This window comes from Rhipicephalus sanguineus, chromosome 9 (assembly GCF_013339695.2).
Source record: "Rhipicephalus sanguineus isolate Rsan-2018 chromosome 9, BIME_Rsan_1.4, whole genome shotgun sequence".
NCBI lineage: Eukaryota > Metazoa > Arthropoda > Arachnida > Ixodida > Ixodidae > Rhipicephalus > Rhipicephalus sanguineus.
Genome location: NC_051184.2, coordinates 29689889 through 29710120, shown reverse-complemented (window position 1 = coordinate 29710120; position 20232 = coordinate 29689889). Strand labels below are relative to the sequence as shown.

The 20232-nt window shown below is 45.3% G+C and overlaps 1 protein-coding gene across 1 annotated transcript in view; it reads left to right on the top strand.

Moving 5' to 3' along the window:
- LOC119405416 (cyclin-G-associated kinase) overlaps positions 1 to 20232 on the top strand; it is a 54588-nt gene that overhangs the window by 17894 nt on the left and 16462 nt on the right. Inside the window, exons 7-14 of the mRNA XM_037672254.1 lie at positions 844 to 933; positions 3716 to 3851; positions 10246 to 10440; positions 12187 to 12385; positions 13068 to 13120; positions 14108 to 14379; positions 18350 to 18483; positions 19505 to 19621. Coding sequence (XP_037528182.1) covers positions 844 to 933; positions 3716 to 3851; positions 10246 to 10440; positions 12187 to 12385; positions 13068 to 13120; positions 14108 to 14379; positions 18350 to 18483; positions 19505 to 19621 — 1196 coding nt within the window. The remainder of the gene's footprint in view (positions 1 to 843; positions 934 to 3715; positions 3852 to 10245; positions 10441 to 12186; positions 12386 to 13067; positions 13121 to 14107; positions 14380 to 18349; positions 18484 to 19504; positions 19622 to 20232) is intronic.

Genomic DNA, 20232 nt, shown 5'->3' with positions numbered 1-20232 from the left:
GGAAAAATAGTTGTTAACTCTTGAACGGCCTAGGGTAACAACGTAATTCTTTTTGCTAAATACTCTTGAATAGACAGGGTGCATGAAAATGCTAAATCAAAAAAAATAATTTTTTCCAAAAAATGCGTTGAAAGAATGGAAAGAATGGAAAAAATTGAAAGAATGGTACCGTTTTATTCAAAAAAAGAAAGCTCTACAAATTGAGAGAGAAAAAGTTTTTCGGTAATTTTGGCACGTTTTTCTTCTTTTCTTCCAGTCGCGAAAGGGTTAAAGTGAGGAAAAGTCCTATAAATTTCATCCTGCAGCCTTATTAGATGACCTTTAACATATAATGGCAGAAGCTGTGTGGAGAATTCTGTATGTCGCTTGTGGAGGCAGTCCTTACCTCTCTTTTTTCATTTTTTTGCAATTATTTGCAGTCCTTGAAGTATGCTAATGTGAACGAACTGCCCACTTGATTAAATAAATCTTTTTGTGCTTTTGACGAACGTTTCATGATGTTCAAGATTACAGTAGACTCTCAGTAAATGGAAATCTCTTAAACGGAACTGCGGCTTAAATGGAACGTCTGCCTCCGATACGATTGGTTTCGTACTTGTATTCTGCACCTCTATTATTTCTTAGTAAATGGAAGTCCTGTTAGGTGAAACATATTTTCCTGGTCCCTGCAGGTTCTGTTTAACGAGAGCCTACTGTATATCAGAAAATTTCCAGAACCGTGTACGTGTAGCGTACTAAACATGGGTCTCTTATTGTACTTTTAACTCTATGCATTTCATGTTCGACGAAAGCTGCTTCATGTTAGATATCTTTTTTTTTCTCTTACTTGCTTCTGCGCGACAGATGTGTAAAAACACGACTCCGATGTACCGGCCGCCAGAAGTGTTGGACACGTACAACAATTACCCCATCAACGAAGCCATGGACATTTGGGTGAGGGTCTTCTTATTTTCACCTTTGACCTTTGCTCCTTGTTTCTTATCTCTGTAGTTTCGTAAAAGCAAAAATCCATCATTAAATTAGTACCTTCATTCATTCCTGTGTACAGCATATATGTCAGACCAGGATTAATGTGAAGCAGCTGTTACTGTTTAATAGTGTTGTCACACGAGCATCTGTAATCACGATCAAGACTGCTCCAGATTAGATTGATCTGGATCATCGGCACCTACGCGGTCACATTTAATCATGATCAGGCCCTATTGGGATCATGATGATCGCGATTTGTGCATCGCGACCTGGCTGCCAGATTGTGACTTAGCTGACGCCTGCATTAAATTCGAAACCGATTAGATGGACAGTGTAGCAGTGACCATTGTTGGTTGCAATCAAGAAATCTGGTCTTGATCTACCCTGATCGTGATGAGAAGTTCCCGTGTGGCACCGGTATTGCATTTCCTTGTCACTGTGCCATCAAGAATTGTCATGTTCTGTTCCTAAAACGTTGCTATGCAAGAACGCTCATATGCACAATATGTCGTTTTGCTTGCATGCTCATTCTTCTGCATCCTGTTGTAGCACTGTTTCTGCACCTAATAATCAAGATCCCTGCTATAGCATATGTCGTAGCTCATGCCACCACTGCAACGTAACTGAATTGTTGTTAATAAAGGGCATACATATCCCACAAAAAGTCGGTGCTTGAGACGAGCTTTTTAAAACGTGCATGGCTTTATAAATTGGCATGTTGGCAAGTGGGGTGTAGGTATTATGGACATTGTCATTCATTGTTCAAGGGAACAGCTAGTAACTAGCAAGGTTTAGTGCTGTGCTTTGTGTAGTGAGCATGAGCAGAAGTTCCGTGCACGTGCTGTATGAAAAACTTGGAGCTCTTATGCGTGCAGCACAACACCATTACAAATGCTACGTACTCAGTACTAAGAGTTGCTGTTAAAGGCCAGTTCCGGTGATTTTTCGACCATGTCAAAGTGATGGTGCTTCTGTGTTCCTGAGACGCTCCTGTCACAGGCCCGATAGTGGAAATACTTAGCAAATTGGACAGTAGTTTGAAATAAGCAAAAAACGCAACACCGAAACCGAAACCCAACCGAGCAGTACTTTCTTTGCATGACATAAAAGCTGGTAAAAACCGGATATCGTGCAAAACATGCTGGTGTTGCCAGTGCAGAGTATGAAAGCTGCAAAAGCGGCAAAGAGCACATGCTCAGCAGAAAGGTAACCACGCCACAACAGCCGTACCTTGTCTGTGATAGACCGTGTCATGGTCACAAGCTCCTCGAAACTGTCGGACAATGACTGGTACGATTCGAATGCATTTGGAGGCCAACTGAAATCGCCATTCCTATTCGATGAAGTAGAATACGCCTACTTAGTTATGTGCTCTCCTGGTTGCGCATTCAACTGCTAGATGGCACCACCTTTCCAGGTGGCTGTAGTTTGTGGCTGCTGCGATTGGGTAAAATGTGAACTCTTAAGAAGTTCATGGACAGCCCCGCCATGGCGGTCTAGTGGCTATGGCGCTCGACTGCTGACCCGAAGGTCGCGGGATCGAATCCTGGCCACGGCGGCTGCATTTTCGATGGAGGCGAAAATGTTTGAGGCCCGTGTACGCTGATTTAGGTGCACGTTAAAGAACCCCAGGTGGTCGAAATTTCCGGAGCCTTCCACTACGGTGTCTCTCATAATCATATCATGGCTTTCGGATGTTAAACCCCCGCAGTTATTATATAAGAAGTTTATGTACAAACTAATGCTGTTTAATATTGCTATGGGAAGAATGCACAAGTTTGTGGATAGCGGCGTTTCACATCACATTGGTAGGGTCGATGAAGTTTAATATAAGCCAAGTACAAGCCACTTCTCGCACGATGCGCGGCTTACCATATATGGATAGGCCCGGTCACGGTGGACGGAAAGTGTTTCCATGCGACAATGTTCAAGCACGTGCACTCTTCAGCCGGTGCGGTATTACCTTACTTTACGTGCGGTAAACCGGCACTGCTAGCTAAAACACTCCGCTATGGAGACGAAGGGTAATTGTGAGCTGTGAATATTTCGTGACTGTTAAGGGTAATCATGTGCAGCCCACAGTGCAACACCACTTGCCACCCATCGCACGCATGCCCACAAGGAACTGAAATTCGCATGCCCAAGCAACGAAGCGCTGGCCGAACAAACAATCGTTGCCCAGTGGACAACAGACGCTTTAGTGGTACATCGGTTTCGTCGCTTTTCCCTGAATGGTGTCACACGCACAATGTTGCCCATAATTATGGGAAGCCAGGCGGGAGAGTCGGGGCAATCAATAAAATTAATTTGTAAAGAATCTGCGCATATCTCCAGCCTGTAATTTGGCATAAATGACAGAAACATGCAAAGGAGCGTACGTACCCAGCGAATTTTATTGAGATCCATTGACCTCGAAAAATCTCCGAAGTTGGCCTTTAATGAAAGTCAGAGTAATTTGAACATTTACTTACCTTTATCTGAAAGAAGTGGCTGATATTGATTAACTGGATGTAAAGTCGTCCAAAACAAAGATTAGTTTTGCTAGCATTAGTGTGATGTCTTAATGATAATTGGTGGCACAGTACAGCGCGCTTCCTCTAACCATAGACAATACCGTATAGTGCTAGGGAGCTGTTGTCAAACAGTCCAGTTCTGTTTTTGTTGAGTAATACTGCACCTCTTCCCGAAGAAAGGTGCCTGCGCTCATTGATGCGCTCTCGTTGCACGCGTGCCCTCGTCGATACAGGCCCTGGGCTGTGTCCTGTTCCTCCTGTGCTTCCGCGAGCACCCGTTCCCGGACTCGTCCAAGCTCCGCATCCTCAACGCAAACTACAGCATTCCCCCTGGGAACACCAACTTTGACATCCTCCACGATCTCATACGTGAGTGCATGCAAATCCCCTGCTCTGTCTTCAACTCTTTTTTTTGTGTGTGGCACTAATGCGGCATTGACGTCATTGTTACGCACTTCCGACCTTGAATTCAGACACCTTTTGGAGTTGGCAGCTAGGCAGCAGCATCTAGCTGTCATCCGCTGTACGCCATCAGCTGTAACTGTGAACTTCCATAGCTGCCGCCGTTGTCTTTCTTCCTTTCAAAATCCTCTTGCAGTCATGTGACGTGTCACGGGATCTCGTGGATGGGGTCTTTGTTTTGCTGCCGTTGCTATGTTTTTTTCCTGTTCTCTTGCTCGTCAGCTGCAGTTTGCAGCACTCTCGCTAACTGCGGGCGAGTTCAGAAGGCGTCTTGGTTTTGCTTCTGTGTAGCAATTTTTTTTTTACCCCTTGTCACCACTTCATGACCCTGCATTCTTTCTTTTTTTTCTTTTTAAGCGTCATTAGCCTGTCTGTCACATGCCGAGTGCCATCCGGGCTGCTCTTAAGCAGTTCTGTGCAGCATTGCCAAGGCTGAAGCTGCTTCTTGTTGAAATGTGCAGGATGGCACAGCAACGTTTCGTGCCCTCTTATATAAACTCTTCTGAATCGTCTTCATCCCAATTTCTGTCCTTCGAAGGCTGGCCACTTTCTGAACTTTGCGTACCGGTTCATACAAGCATGCAAGTGCATGTCACGGTATACCTGTATGTGACTGAATTCCTGAAGTATTACGCTAGTTTGTTTCTATGGCCAGTGCTTGCAGTAGTGCACGGAAAAAGTGGAACTGAAGCGTTAGGGCTGCCGTGTAGGGCGCCTCTGTCGCATTTCCGGCCCTTCTCGGCTTTTACCGTTGCCGTCTTTTGGCAGCGAGTGGTCTTTGCTGTTCTCTACTGGCAAGCAGTTGTGCGGGAGACGTGTGCCGTTCCGTGCAGTGTGTCCTTGGCCTCCCTTCTTCTGTGGTGCTCGGGCTTCTAAAAATCTTGCCTACGCCTCGTCATGATCGATAGGATTCTTGAAGAAATTGCGAGCATGCTGTCGTGGTGCTCGTGCTGTGCCGGTTGGAGCCTCGCCGAAGGCTTTCCTGTAATGGCCTGTAGGGTTATTTCAGGTGGGATGTTGCACTTCTTTCTATAAGACGGTGACGTGTGGCTAATAGTCATCAGGAACTGTGCTTCTTTCCTGCTGTTGTTAGTACCCTTAAGTTACTGACGACTTCTGGTTTCGTCCGAGGTGTACGAACATCAGTGAGGTCTCTTTAATACAACTTATTTAAAGGGGCCCTGCAAGACTTTTTCAAGTAATCATTGAATGACTTCATAAAAGGAATTTATTGTCTCACGAATTGACTCCTGCAGAAAATTTTAAAATCCATCAAGTACGAGTGTAGTTACAGGGATTTGTTGCATGGTTTAGACGCTTTCTCTCTCCCTTTGTACCAGCGAGCGTGCTGAAATCTGTGCATGGGAGGATGACAGTGGGGGCCAAGAAGGTACGTCCGTACGTCAGCGCACATATGACCTTGAGCGTCTTATCTTTTTTTTTTTTCTTTCACTGCACGCCTTACTTTCAGTATGATTGCGAACACACTGGTGTAATTCTATACTGTGTGTAGTTCTAGCACTATAGAGTGCAGCGCGGGCACGTCGCGGCATCCCTCGGCGGTTGCGGTAACTGCAGCTCACGATGCTCGAATCAGCCAATGGCCAGGATCTTTGTGTTTATGGAACGGTCATTTTAGTTTATGGCATCTTTTTGTCGAGAGAAGTGAGCGATTTCTAGCTGACTTTGAAATTGAATTGTCAAGTCCATGCCGCGTGTTGTGCTATGTTTGGCTCGCATGTTTGCAGGAGCCTCGACAACCGATCGGCAGCATTTTCTGACCATGTGTTGCAGGGCTCGCTTAAGCTCTCTTTGCAATTTCGCTTTAACCTGAAGCGTACAACTTGTGCGCAGACAGTCTTATTTTGTCTTGGCAAAAAAAAAAGGTAATCTGAGTATCATTAACTTTTGCTCCATTGAACTGGTAGCTTACACGGAATGACCAAAGTAAAAAAGTTTTAGTTTCATTACTAGAGACCGGATTTTAGGCAAATGCCTATTTTGTTCCTTGCACTCCTATCATGCCACTTTGATATATGAGCATGAATGGGAGGCTAAGAAGGGCTTTTATAGTGTTCTTATAGGGCCTATAAATGCCTATTTTTGGCACTTGTGCCTAAATGCATATAAGTGCCTATAAATGCCTATTTTCAAAATCAGCGCCTATATGAACACTATTTAGCCTCAAATTTCACTTTTGAGTTCAGTTTGAGACTGTTATTCATGTTACCGGGCAACATTGACTGTCCGGAACTGCATGAGGTTCAATCTAGTCCTCTAGTGTAGCGAACTTGCGGAAAACAATCGCTTGCAGCAGTGAAATGGGATGCGCCGGTGAGCATACGCTGCCGCGCTGACATGGTGCGAGCGGTTGGCGAATGCGAAACCATGGAGAACCGTGAGGGTAGACTGGAGAGCAATAAAAGAAAGAAATGTGATGTCCACGCGACTTTTGTTTAGTTTGTAATTTACTTTTTAAGGTGAGAAATTGGCTCTACGCGTGTCGACCGCACCACAGGATGAATCGCTCCCTTCTGGTCTTTTAGTCTCCTGGTCTATCTGCTCCTCCTCTGCCCTTCTCAGTCATGCCGAAAAGAAAGATAGAGAAATGTGTTGATTCTACAGTAGACACTTGACTCACCATGCCACAGAATAAGTGGAAAGACTGTATTCTGCAAACCGCGCTGAACAAAGGACAGTTGCACGGCAATGTTCAATCGTTGGCGCCTGTGTACCACCTTAAACAAGAACATTTTTACAGCAGAGCTCTTATGGTCGAGGTTTGCGGTGTGTCGTAGATAGAAAATTATCGTCATCATGAACCGGAAAGCTCTCAATCGCGTCGCCACGATCCGAAGGCAAGCATCGTAACCCACTCAGCAATTCAGGCACGCTAGGAGAGCATAGCATAGCCTTGTATAGTATAGTAGAGCAAGGGAGTGGGAGATGGAAGTGAGGGTGAAGAGGAGGGAAAGGAGAAGGCGAGAACGAGTATAGAGAGAGAGAGAAAGAAAAAAAGAAAAATAGAAACGGAGGAGAGAGAAAGAAAAACATAGAAAGGAGAAGAATGGAGAGAAAAAAGGATAGAAAGACAAAGAAATAAACAGAGAGAAAGAGGTAAAACGAAACAGACACAAAAAAAGATACAAAAAAAAGAGAGAGCAAGCACAGCCATTTATAGTATAGCAAGGGGTTACGGTAAAGAGACAGGTGAGAGCGTAAGAGCCTAGCCAAGCCAGGACCAGCGATATGCCCACCAGCTCCGTTTTGACCTAGCCTTGCGCGACTTAGTAAAAGCTGCGCAAAATCTTTTTTTCCTGTCATAGATAGAGGTCACGCACGTCTTCCTTTGAAATTATTTGCATTTATGTAAAAATTTATTGTGTGTATATTTACGATATCGGAGGCCTAAAGCGTCATTTTGCGTGCCTATCTTTGGTGCCTAAAACACGATTTTTTAATGCCTAAAAATCCGGCCTCTATTCATTATGTTTACTTCGAAAGAACATTCCAGATTGATTCCTCTTATGATCAGTTTTTTTTCTTTGTTTGGCAGTGCATTTGAGAACTTCAGCATGATGCCTACACAGAGGAGCACTGGAAACGGCAGTCTTGCAGCACCTAAGTTATTGTAGATTGACCTTACTGTTGGATGCTTGCTATGAAATCTTAAACTCCCTGCTGCATGTAGAACAATAATATTTGACTCGCGCGTTCAGGGAAGCCTTGTCTACAGATCGGCAATGTTTTCTGTGTTCAGAAAGTGTTAACGAGGCCGTTTAACTCTTTCCGTACCACGCCCATAATGCATTGATGGCATGCTATCGATAGTTTGAATTAATGCTTTTGAGACATTCCGTGCCGTTCACAGACATGCCGCGCCATCTGTCGTGAAGGAGAAGAACTACAGTATTTTTTTTGTGTAGTTTGCTTTTTTTTCCCATGTGGCCTTGATTTTAGAATGCATTCCAAAGTTGCGCGATTGTCTTAGAGGAAAGAGAAAATGCCGCCGCCAGATGCGGCGCGCACGTGCTTCGAAAGATCGTAGATATCGGCATTTCGGCGTGTTTGTGGCTTATTTTATCGATTTAATGAGCAGCAGCAAGTCTGAGGATGCTGCAACGACGATGCAAACCAGCCCGTAACATCAGTCAGCTTCGTTTTCGGCTTCAGCCTGTCTGAGGTTGTGTTTCAGCACCAGCCTGCCAGGGTGGAAACTTCTAGAAACTGTAAGAAATGCAAGTGGGACAAGAAAACCAAGCAAAAACAAGAGTTTAATGCAAGACATGCGATGTTACGCTATGCCTTACATTGAGGAACTGCCTTGTCGCATGACACGCCCCATTTTAGTGGTTACAGTGAGATTTTTATTAGGAATGTTCTGTTCAAGAAAAAGTTTGAATTTTTCACGAATGTCGCCTATTAGATGACAGTACATTTTATATATCTCAGAATTCCTGTTATATGTTTTTATTAGAAGTTAGAAGCTTGTCTTTACAAAATCTGTTCAGTTTTGTCCTGTAATCTTTAATTTGGCAATTTATATCGCTCGCATAACATACATCTCGTTAATGGAACTTGTATGAGTGAAAAGTTAATTCGTTCTGCCTTTCATTGATGTATTACGTAAAAAAAATATTAGGTCCAGTAGTTCCTTCAGCAAAAAATGATCTAGTGTAACCTACAAAAAAGACCTTATTCCCCCACGGTATGGAAAGAATTAAGGGTGCAGATGTGCTCTACAAGTGAACTTGATTGGTTCTACAAGCAGTAGCAATGGTGGAAGCATTCTATTTGCAAGGTGCAGTGAGGCTTCGACTCAGGCTAGTTGGCATGGCAGCATTCCGTTTACTGCGCTGTAAACTTTTACATAGGAATGCAAGGCACATGTATGTCTTGTATGGTCCTGTGTGTAACAGTACGGGGCTGCAAATAGAGCAGTGCAAGGTATATGTAACGCATGAGGTAGCTTTAGCTAGCTCTGGCTTATTAAAGAGCTTAGTTCGTTACACTCAATGAGGCATCTCTTCAGATGATGTGTTGACTATTTTAACAGTGAAGTTGTCAAAGCTGGCAGAAAGACGTCCGTTAACAAGAAACCCTGCTGCACCGTTCCTGTGCTAAAAATAGCCAAGCCACGTGCCGAGGAGCAGCCGTCGCCATAGCAACTGCCACAGTTTCTTACACCGTGGCTCAGGGACAGCGATTTCAACACATTCAGGGTGGCAAGCTTTGCGTGCATTCTGGATCCGCCCGTTGCCGTCTCTTGGCTGCTGCTTCTTCGGCCAAGCACGCTGGATCCAATCCCCGTTGTGATTCCCGTGCTGCAGCACGATGAGCTGAGGATTAACCAGCTTTGCCTTGCCAAGCTTTGCGCAACCTAGTGCAAACGTCCCACATTGTTTTTAATTGAGAGCCTGGCTGTAGAAACTCTTTGGTAGTTGAGAGAACAGCTCTCTTATTTGCGAGAGCATGTCTCAGTGAACCCCCCCATTTTACAAACAGCAAATTGCTGGCTGTAGTTTCACGGCCTATCCTCCACGGTGCTGCAGTGGTTACGGTGCTTGGTTGCTGACCTGAAAGTTGCGGATGGGATCCCAGCCGCGGCGTTTGGATATCGATGAAGGTGAAATGCTATACTCGCGGACAACTTTTCTTGGCAATGAAGGGTAAGCTACAGGGGTGGAGCTTCTTCACATGTACTCCTACGCGAAGTGGTTCGGTTTGGTGCGCGTCTTGTACCGCTGTGGAAGGTGATGGCTGCACGCAGTCAGCAGTGCATACCAACGCAGACACCACTGAGTGTTCAAGGTACTACACGTAAAAGGTGGGACTTTCTTACGGGTGCAAAAACGCAATGTGACAAATATATAAAGCGAAGTAAATACAAATATCTCACTAGTGTGTGTTGCGTCCTGTCTTAAAGAGCGACACGTCAAAAATAAAGGAGTCATTTTTGTATCTCATAGAAAATACGGACGCAATTGTAGGACTACATTCATTCGCGGTAGGATACGCTTGATTTGGCTCTGTAGCCTTCGCTTCACTTCCAAGAAAAGTTGTCCGTTAGTATAGATGCTCGTGTACTCTGTGATGTTGGGGCACGTTAAAGACCGCCATATGGTCGAAATTTTTGGAGTTCCACTATGGCGTCCCTCGTGATTATATTGTGGTTTTAGGGCTTAAAACTCCAGAAATCAATTGGTTAATTAATTAATCCGTTAATTACCTCTGTGGCCTATCATATCTACGCACATACAACTCTGTTGTGTGAACCTTGTTTGTTTTGCTGGGCTCGCAGGGGGCATGCTTCAGGTGAACCCCACATCGCGGCCCACGATCATCGACGTGGCTGAGCGACTGCAGGAGATGGGCGAGGCCAAGAACGTGCAGCTGGAGAGCTCGCCAGGGCTGCGCGGATCGAGCCCGGTGACGAGCGGCGCATCCCAGGGCGACACTACTGCAGCCCCGCATAGCGTGGCCAACTCCACTTCCAGTGAGTGACACGCCTTTTTGCGTAGCGCTGGCTAAGTATGGCTAAATGGCCGCTAATGTTGGCTAGGGCTGGCCCATGTAGGGCTATCCATTGTTGTAACAGCAGTATTGACTTCATTATGCCCAATCCAACGACGCTCTTATATGTACACAGCCCCATCAGGTGCGAATTTTGATCCACTGTGTGTCAAATTACAAAACATAGTTCTTAGGCACTCGATATTACATTACCTTAAGAGACAGGAAGAGAGCAGAGTGGGTCAGGGAACAAACGGGGGTTAAGGACATCATAGTTGAAATCAAGAATAAGAAATGGATATGGGCCGGGCTCGTAGCACGTCGGCAGGATAACCGGTGGTCATTAAGGGTAACTGACTGGATTCCAAGAGATGGCAAACGCTTGAGGGGGAGACAGAAAATTAGGTGGGTAGATGAGATTAAGAAGTTTGTAGGTATAACGTGGCAGCAGAAAGCACAGGACCGGGTTGATTGGCGGAACATGGGAGAGGCCTTTGCCCTGCAGTGGGCGTAGACAGGCTGATGATGATGATTATTACATTCCAAGAAAATAAAGTAATATAGTATGTTGTTTTGTGCGAATTTTAGTATTTCATCCCAATTAGCATGTAACGAAATATTTTATTATTCTGCAGTCAGTCATGTTTCATTTTTACATAAGAAGAATCCTATCATAGGCTCGAAGTGCATGCACAACAATAATACTTTTGACATTGGTCTTGGAACGCGGCACATCGACCGAGCCGTCCACCATTGTAGTGCTGCTGCCAAGGTGGTCAGCTGCAGTCATACGCAGCACATGAGGTCAAGTAAAGACCCAGTGATTATGCAGAAGGTTCAATTTATCCTGTGTGCAATGTATCTTGCTCTTTCCACTAGTCCAAAGAACTGGCAAAAGCAAGTTACGTCCACATATATGGAGCCTCGAGCGGAATAGACAACAACCTGAATTTGTTTGGTGTGATCTTCGTTTTGCCATGTGTCAATTTGGGTGCTGGAGCCCTACTGCACCATCTTTCTCTGTCCTTGTTACATTTACTGAGTCTACCCTGTGCTGCCACGGTCGTCATCGTCGTCATAGTAGTAGTAGTAGTAGTAGTAGTAGTAGTAGTAGTAGTAGTAGTAGCAGCAGTAGCAGTAGCAGCAGTACAGCAGTAGCAGTAGGCGTCACGCAGGTCTGTGACCAGAGGGGGGAGTGAATAAATAAATAAAGCAAAACGATGATGCCTAAAATGATGATGATATGTTCGAAATGTGCGAGCACGCATATTTCAAATCTAGCGGCAGATTCATGACATAGCGTGATCTTGCTAGCCAATCACATACACTCGCGTGCTTGCCAGCTTTGCTTTCCGAGGGGTTTCACAGTATGGAAATGGCTGAAATTTTTGTCACTGTCTCCCACAGTTCTACACAGTTGAAAAATTCGGGAATGCGGGGTGTCGCTGGAGCCGACGTTCTGACAAGCGGACTTGTCTTCTTCAGGGCTGCAACTGCTTTCCTTCCCACGCACTAAGGAAAGCCGTTGCAGCCGTGAAGAAGACAAGTCCACTTGTCGAAACGGCAGCTCCAGCGAAACCCCGTGTGGCTTCCATCTTCCCCTGAACTTCTGCCTATTTGACAGTTCTACACAGCAACACTTTGAACTGCCATGGCCACTTGCCTACCATCACCGTTTATCTAGGGTTGGTGATTTGCCACAACCCACTTTTCGTTCTGCCATTCGCAGCACCGCCCAGCCGGCCACCGCCGCCGAGCCTCAATGTCCATGGGGGCACAGCGCCTTCCGCGGCTGCTCCTCCTCCTCCATCGGCAGCGGAAGGAGGCTGGGGCAGCGCAGGCCTCTTGACGTCGCTGCGTGGCGGCGCTGGTAGCCTGCTCAAGCGTCTAGGTGACACTTCCACCAAGGTCATGCACATGGCCCAACAGTGAGTGACACACGCTGCCTTGGTTCCAATTTCTTGCTTGCCCCCTCCCTCTTTGACGCTCATTGGCTACTTCAGGAAAGACTAGCCAAAGGAGCAACTTAAGCTTGTTATTTTTGAGCGACAGGGATCACACTGAACGCGAGCTGTGCATTCAAAGAAAGAAAGAGAAGAAAGTGCTCGAGGTCATGATGTGTGCTGATATATGGCTGTAGCTTCTTGCCCTCTTGTCGTCCCTTCCTCTGCGTAGCTTTCAGCGCGCTCTCTGGGAGGAAAGGAGAGAGAAAGTACTTAAAACGTGTGACAAATCTTTGTAACTCCCCTCGTACTTGACGGATTCTAAAAATTTTTGCGGCAGTCGATTCGCGAGGCAATAAACTCCGATAGTCATAGGCATGTGCAAGGGGGGAGGGCAGGGGGCTCCCCCAGTCACCTAAGTTGGGGGGGGGGGGGGCAAATCTGCCCTATACATTGACAGGGACGCTGTGATGAACCTTCGCCCCCCCCCCCTCCCCCCTCCTCCTCTGATGGGGAACCCTGTGCATGCCTATGCCAATAGTGAGGTCATTCGATGATTACTTGGAAAAGTGTTGCAGGGCCCTTTTAGGACTTGGCATCGTCGTTCCCTTCTTTTTCTTTCACCCACATTACGTTCTTTTCTAATATTTGTTTCACTCTCTTTCAGGACGATGGGCAAGGCTGACTTGGACTTCAACTACATCACAAGCAGAATTGCGGGTGAGCACTTGATTGCTTGTGGGGCCTTTTACTGTACGATGTTCACCGTTATCATTGGGGTTTCCCCTTCCCTGGCAAATGTTTTTCTCACATCTTATCTGTCGATTGCATGACCTGTCCCACTACTACTTTATTCAATAGATAAACGTGTCTTTAAGCATTTAATTTTTCTGCTATTACTTCGCTTAGTTGAGAAATCAATTAATTGAGCTGTCATTCAGCCAGTTGATTTTTATGTTCTCTCGGCTGTATTCACCATTATGATTTGGATTCTCCTTCCTTGGCAACCATTTTCCTACTGATTACCTTGTTAATGAATTGCATGACCTGCCTTGAACTCTTTCCTTTCAGTTTATGGACACTTGGGTGAAAATGTCATTTGTGTGCGATTTCTTCACTGAATTGAGAAGTCACTTGAGCTGTCAGTCAGTCAACAGCTTTTAAGCGAAGCTTCTAAGACATATATTTCGGTAGTGACGGTGGCGTAGTTCGCAGAAAATCCGGCGCTGGCGTGTCTACAAAAATGCAGGTGTACACAAATAGGCCCTCGAAGGTGTGCTGACCAGATGCGTATTTGTACGCGCCGTTTTCCATTAACTAATGCTCTCTTGATTGTGAGCTTGTTGGCGATCAGCAGTTTCTGATATGGAAAACTGATCTTTTATCTAGGTCACTTGTCATTATCATTACACGTTGCCACATTTCATTGTTGCCTTTCATTGTTGCACTTCGTTTCATGCACAACCGTCGTTGTTGCCTGTAGCAACTGAAGTGTTGCACTGCTAAGCACGTGGGTGAAGGTCCAATTCCTGGCATGGAGGTAGGAAAAATTTAAGAGGGATCATTGTGCAATGTGATAAAAAGAAAGAAAGAAAAGTGGATTGTCAGGCTCGGGCACACGCCAAGCTTTGCTTGCCTCCATTTTCCTGGTAGGGGAAGGGCTCCTAACTTTTTTGTTGTCCTACTGTTTCTCGTGATGGCCGGCAGTTATGTCATACCCCGCGGAAGGGCTGGAGTCCGCGTACCGCAACCACGTGGAGGACGTGCGGACGTTGCTGGACGCCCGACACCGCGGTCACTACGCCATCTACAACGTTTCGGGCCGTGCCTATTCGTCGGCCAAGTTCGACTGCAAGGTCACCGAGCGGGGTTGGCTGGCACGCAAGGCCCCGCCCCTGCACACCCTGTTCAACCTGTGCCGCTCCATGCTGGCCTACCTGAACCAGGACGCCCGTAATGTGTGCGTCGTCCACTGCCTCGTGAGTCGCACTTCTTTTTTCAAGTGAAGCTTGTTATGAATTGCAGATTTCGGTGAGGGTGGCGGCGGAGTTGTACACGAAAAACTCAGTGCCGGGTCAAATTCTGTGACACCACGATGCCACAAACTTTGACTGTATTCGCTAGAGCCTGCATAATTCTTCATAGGTAAGAACGAATTACATTGTGTTCTAAGGGACCCAGAGACATAAGGGGGCGCACAGGTCTTGGGAGTCCATCAGATAAAAGAAAATTGATTCTGGGGCAACATTTCGACATCTGCAATGCCCAATCTACAAATGTATCAAAACGATTTTGCAATGCACTGTAAGTGACCAAAAAAAATAAATAATTTCGTCTGCACAGACAGTGAGAAAGAAGCTCAAAACTTTACCATAATGACGGGAGTTGTGAAGCCATTGCTCATCTTTCACGCCACTGACTGCCACCGTCTTGGTGTGGTTCGAGAGGTCCGAGTTCTGCTTTTCCTTTTGTGCCATCCTCTCCGACAATGGCCCTACAGGAAAAGCAGAAATGTAAAAAAAAAAAATCAGTTTCACCACAAGGGTGAAGGAATGAATGCGTTAGCAACAAATTGGAATGTTATATCAAGTAAGACTAGCAGCTAACTCTTTTGGGTCCGATCTTGTTTAACTCTACATAACACTGCTTTAAGGGGGCACACTGGTCTTAAAGATGAAAAATCATGTAAAAAATCAAGTTTCTGAATTTAGTATTTTCGTAACATACAGGCATTGTCGCAAGGGCTGACCAAGTTTCTTACATCTTCGATTGATACTTCAGCCCCAACAGCAATTTATATCACCAAAACAAGCTATATTTCGATTGAGAAAAAGCACAAAAATTGGGCTTTCATATCAATATGCTGCTTCTGAATGACGTGTGCTGCAGTAGTAGACATGCAGGTTATGTCCCTGGTGGCAACTAATGATCCAACAAAAATATTTCAATATCTTCTATTACATGTGGTTCAAAATGAGCTTTGTCTGTTTTCTTGCATTTTCTCAAAACAAGCTTTTACTCATCCTGCTTGTTTGGTGCAACAATTTCTCAAGCTCTAGAATAGCTACAGCTGTAACGTTTTTCGCTGTATGAAGTTAAATGCATAAAGCTTGAAATGCTGCAAGCGAATTCCTTCTTTTCTTCTTCTATATTTTTTAAACTGCCTGTGTTCTTGATCGTTAGTAGCTGTACTGTAAATGCTAAATTTCAATGGGCTGCTAAATTGTTAAAGGGGTGGTGCCATCAAATTTCGAGGCTATAACAAGCCTGTTGTGGGTTTCCTTTATATGCAAGGACATTCCACACGAAGGGTCGGACACAGCAGACGTTTAGAATATATTTTAATTCACTTCCAAAGTGTACCTAAATGCCCATTCTCCCGATCGAAACCCATCGCCAGCGCGCCAACGCTGACGTAGATCTGTAGGAAGGGCAACGAAAGTTGTAGTGACGTCACGCCAAATCTGCTGTAGTAACGTGAGTGAGCTCCGGACCTCCGCCACTTCCGCAACGTACGTACCGGCAGTAGTGAACTAGAACATATTCTAGTTCACTATAGTACCGACAAAGCATCGGTTGCTACATCACTCGCCGAGTTTCGATCGCTTCCTGGCTAAGTGCGTCACAGCCTCGTGTGGTCACGTGACCACGCCTCCTACACTTCTACGTCACTGCCCAACCTCAGCGCCCAGAAACCGAAACCGAAAGTTGTCCACATCAAAACGCGATATTAAATTATTTAGCGAGAATACATGAATCTTGGTGCGTGCATCATGCTTTCTGGAGCTATAGGAAACGCTTACAGCAAAGAACGCGCAAGCCACAAATTTGGTGGCACCACCCCTTTAATTGTTGTTGGATTTGAAAACTGCTTGCAGCAGTTCGATTCTTATTCGTTCTGCTTTCCACTCATGCAATAAACATAACATTCTGCCCAGTTTATTATTATCTATTGTCAAAGTCAAAGTTTATTTCACCAGAAAAATCTGGATAGTCTTCAGGGCTAAAAGCTGCTCTAGGCAGCTTGACTTGGTCCCTGAAGACCCTTACATTGGCAGCATACGACGTTTACAGTACAAATGGGCATGTAAGATCATACTTAAACATACATGAGTAATACTGTAAGAGTTGCATTTAGGATTACATCAAGCAATAGCAATAGCATACAGAGAGTCACAGTAAAATTTGCATTTAAACGTTTAGTACAGCATAAACAACTTTGTAATACAAAAAGGTACTGAAATTGCAAAATAAAAAAAAAAACAAGAAAACAGCATACTGTGAACCTGAAGGTTTACTGAAAGTACAGAAATTTTAAAGAATAACAATATCGCGTAAAGATGACAAAACAGAAAATTGAAATAGAAATGCGGTATGCGAAGGGACGCATCTTCTTGCTCACCGAATAATAGTAATTAATATTTTAATTATCTCAATAATTATTTGAGTCAAAGAAAAAGTTACTGCACTTTTAAAATCAGCACAAAGAAATACATATACATATACATATACGAGCAGTCTGCTAATCTCTGTCGAGATGTTGCGTGCACCATCGCTCGTGATCGTGCTCTATGATAAAAGTTCACAGTTGCTGCTCAAACAACACAGCCCCCCGCCCCCCCCCGCCCTCCCCACTAACGCGCCTTCATGCTCCTTTACCCGATGAAAGATGGGCAGGGTCTTTCTTCTCTGCTTGAGGAGCCATCAACGTCGGGGTGATGTTATTGCATGCGCCTTTCGTGTGATGGAGATGGCCAGCTCGTTTCATCTATGCTTCAGCCACGTTCGTCCACAGTGCTCACATGCTTTTCTAGCACGTATAGCATACGATGCCCGGCTCGATATTAGTGATTTGGACTTTATATGGAACATGATTGCTACGGCGATGGCGAAAACCTGCCAAGAGTGTCCATATAATTGCTGCCGCAATAAAAGTAGGAGCCGGTCTGACAAATGGTGCGAAGTGCACCGTGCTCCTATTGGCTCCGCACATCAGCACACTGAGAGGCACCTTTCTGTTGGCTATTGTTACCTTAAAGGGGCCTTGCAACACTTTTTCAGCATGGTCAGAAAACGCTGCTGATCGGTATAGTTGAGGCTCCTGAGAATACTCGAGCCAGACATTATAGCGCTGCACGCGGCCTGTAATTTACAATTAATTCACAAACTCGACTAGAAATCGTTCCCTCTTTTCTTGACAAATGAAGCCATAAATGCAAGTGACGGTGCCATAAACCCAAAGTCCATGGTCCGTGGCCATTGGCTGATTTAAGCATCATGAGCCGCATAGTTACCATGGCTGCCGCAAAATGCCGCTTGTGCCCGCTCGCGTGCGATCACGCTGAAAGTAAGTCGCACGTTCGAAGAAAAAACAAACAAAAGAAAGTGCTCAAAGTCATGACAAGCGCTGACGAAGGGACGTGTCTTCTTGCCCACCTTGTCATCTCCCTCACTGCGTAGCTTTCAGCACGCTTGCTAGTATGAGAGGAGAGAGAAAGCGCTTGGAGCGTGCGACAAATCCCTGTAACTCCGCTCGTACTTGACGGATTCTAAAAATTTTTGCGGCAGTTGATTCGTGAGGCAGTAAGCTCTTTTAATAAAGCCATTCAACGATTAGTTGGAAGAGTGTTCCAGGGCCCCTTTAACTGTTGCACTGCTGTTGCCAGTGGAGTGCCACTCTACTGAACCTTTCTTGTTAGAACAACTTTTCAGGTGCTTCTCAGTCAACTTGTAGTGAAGTGCACAAGCAGTTGGCTTCTTTTCCTGCAAAACCTTCCTCGTGTGTTACAGGACAGGTCTGTGGAAGATACGAATGTTCTTGTGAAAGAAACTTCGGGTGGTCTGAAGTAATCCAGAACTCCCGAGTGCATCTGGTGTTCTTTCGTAAACCGTGTTATTTCGCAAACTGCGAGTCCTGTTTGCATTTCCTTTGTGGACCATTTACTGCAGGACGGCAAGTGTTCGTCGGCGGTGTTGGTGTCGGCGTTCCTGGTGTTCTGCCACCTGTTTGACAGCCCCGAAGAGGCCCTGCAGATGTTTGCCGTTCGCCGGTGTCCCGTCACCCTCTGCCCTTCCCAGATAAGGTCGGGCACCATTCTATGCATTGAAGTTGACAAAAGCTGCCTGGTTACCGATGAATTTCTGCGTTAGCCCTACATCTATAGTATACAAGAATTAGCACATCACTAATTGCACCTCATTTACTCCACACACATAAAATAAACCTTCGCAAACGTGTAACAAAAAGTGCTGCGTTGCCATTTGTGATGGCGATGACACTGTACCTGACCCCTCTTACAGGAGGATGCTGCCAATGTGGTTTCGGTTTTGTACTCAGTTATAGTACACAGGCTATTTTCGGATTAGTTCTATCGGAAAGGATGTGTGCCTTACGTTAGATTTTTTGAAACTTGAGAATAAAGATATCATCACACCTCTTCCAATTAAATGCTTGGCTGTCATTTTGGAGCAGTGCAGGTTGGTGACGCGGGATTATTGAGGCGGTCTGTGCCCATTTGCTGGGCAAGACCGAATTGGATTATACGACTGTTTTGCATGGTCCCCTCAAAGTAATGAAATCGAGGTTCCACTGTAGTTATAAAACTAAGGCACTGGTGTACACTCAAACTTCACTATAACAAAGTCTCATCTGCCACGAAAATAACTTCGTTATATTTGAAAATTCGTTATAAACGTTTATTTTTAACACTGTAGCTATGACAAGGCTATTCTTCATTTACTTCGTTATAACCGATAATTCGTTATATCCGTGTTCGTTATAACGAGGTTTGAGTGTAGTGACATGCCTATGAGGGGCAGTGTGATTTGAACGTTGCTGCAGAATTGCACTGGGCCTATCACATTGAATTTGAGGGCCCAGTGCACTACTCCTAGTATGGATTGTGACAATACCTGGCAAGCTGCAGCTCTGCAAGTACTCGTGCAGTTTTGATGACAAATGCCAACTTGGGAAGCCGTGTATGCTTTGTTGAACAGTACATGGCCTGCGATTCACTCGACATTTGCTGATGGGACTCCCACCTTTCACAGACCTCAACTCATGCCCCAATTGAGCTTAGTTTGACAGGTTCGCCCTCCTTGCAGGTATATCCAGTACATGTCGCAGATGGTCTCCCAGAACCACCAAGTGTTGCCACACCGGTTCCCGCTGCAGATTGTGGCTCTCACACTGAAGCCCGTGCCTCTGTTCACAAAGCTCAGGTGAGCTTGGTCTTCTTTTATGAACCGTTATGCCAGATACGGAGTTGGTGATGATTCTGGGGCCTGCATTCAAAAAAGAGAGGGCATATTTGGGGCATCTGCGACATTAAACATAACCTATCTTATGTTGTGTGCCACTCATTGCATAATTGCTGTGCGCATGGTACTTCGAGGTCAAGAATGTAACGCACGCTATCTGTGTGACATAGCATTCGTGGTAGGGAAGTGGTGAATGCAGAGTTTTTTGAGAAAGGCATTGAAAGCAAGCCAGATGATTATTGTTGTTGTAGAACAAAGACTCCACAATGGGTGCAGTCTGTATTTAAAGCTAGGCTATCCTAGAGTGTAGGGCACGCCTATAAAACTTTGGTCGTGCTGATGAAGTTTCAGAGCACAAATGCCTTACCTTTACTGTATTTCTCACCATGGTGGATCATGGTGTTCCGCAGCTGAGGTCACAGGTTTGATTTACAACCCACGGGGGCTGCATTTCGACGAACACAAAAATTTAACTCTGCTTGTGTTCTTTGGTGCATGATAAAGAAATCTGTGTTCAGAATTGAATTGAAATGCCTCTTCATTTGTGGTGTAATCAATCAATCAATCAATTT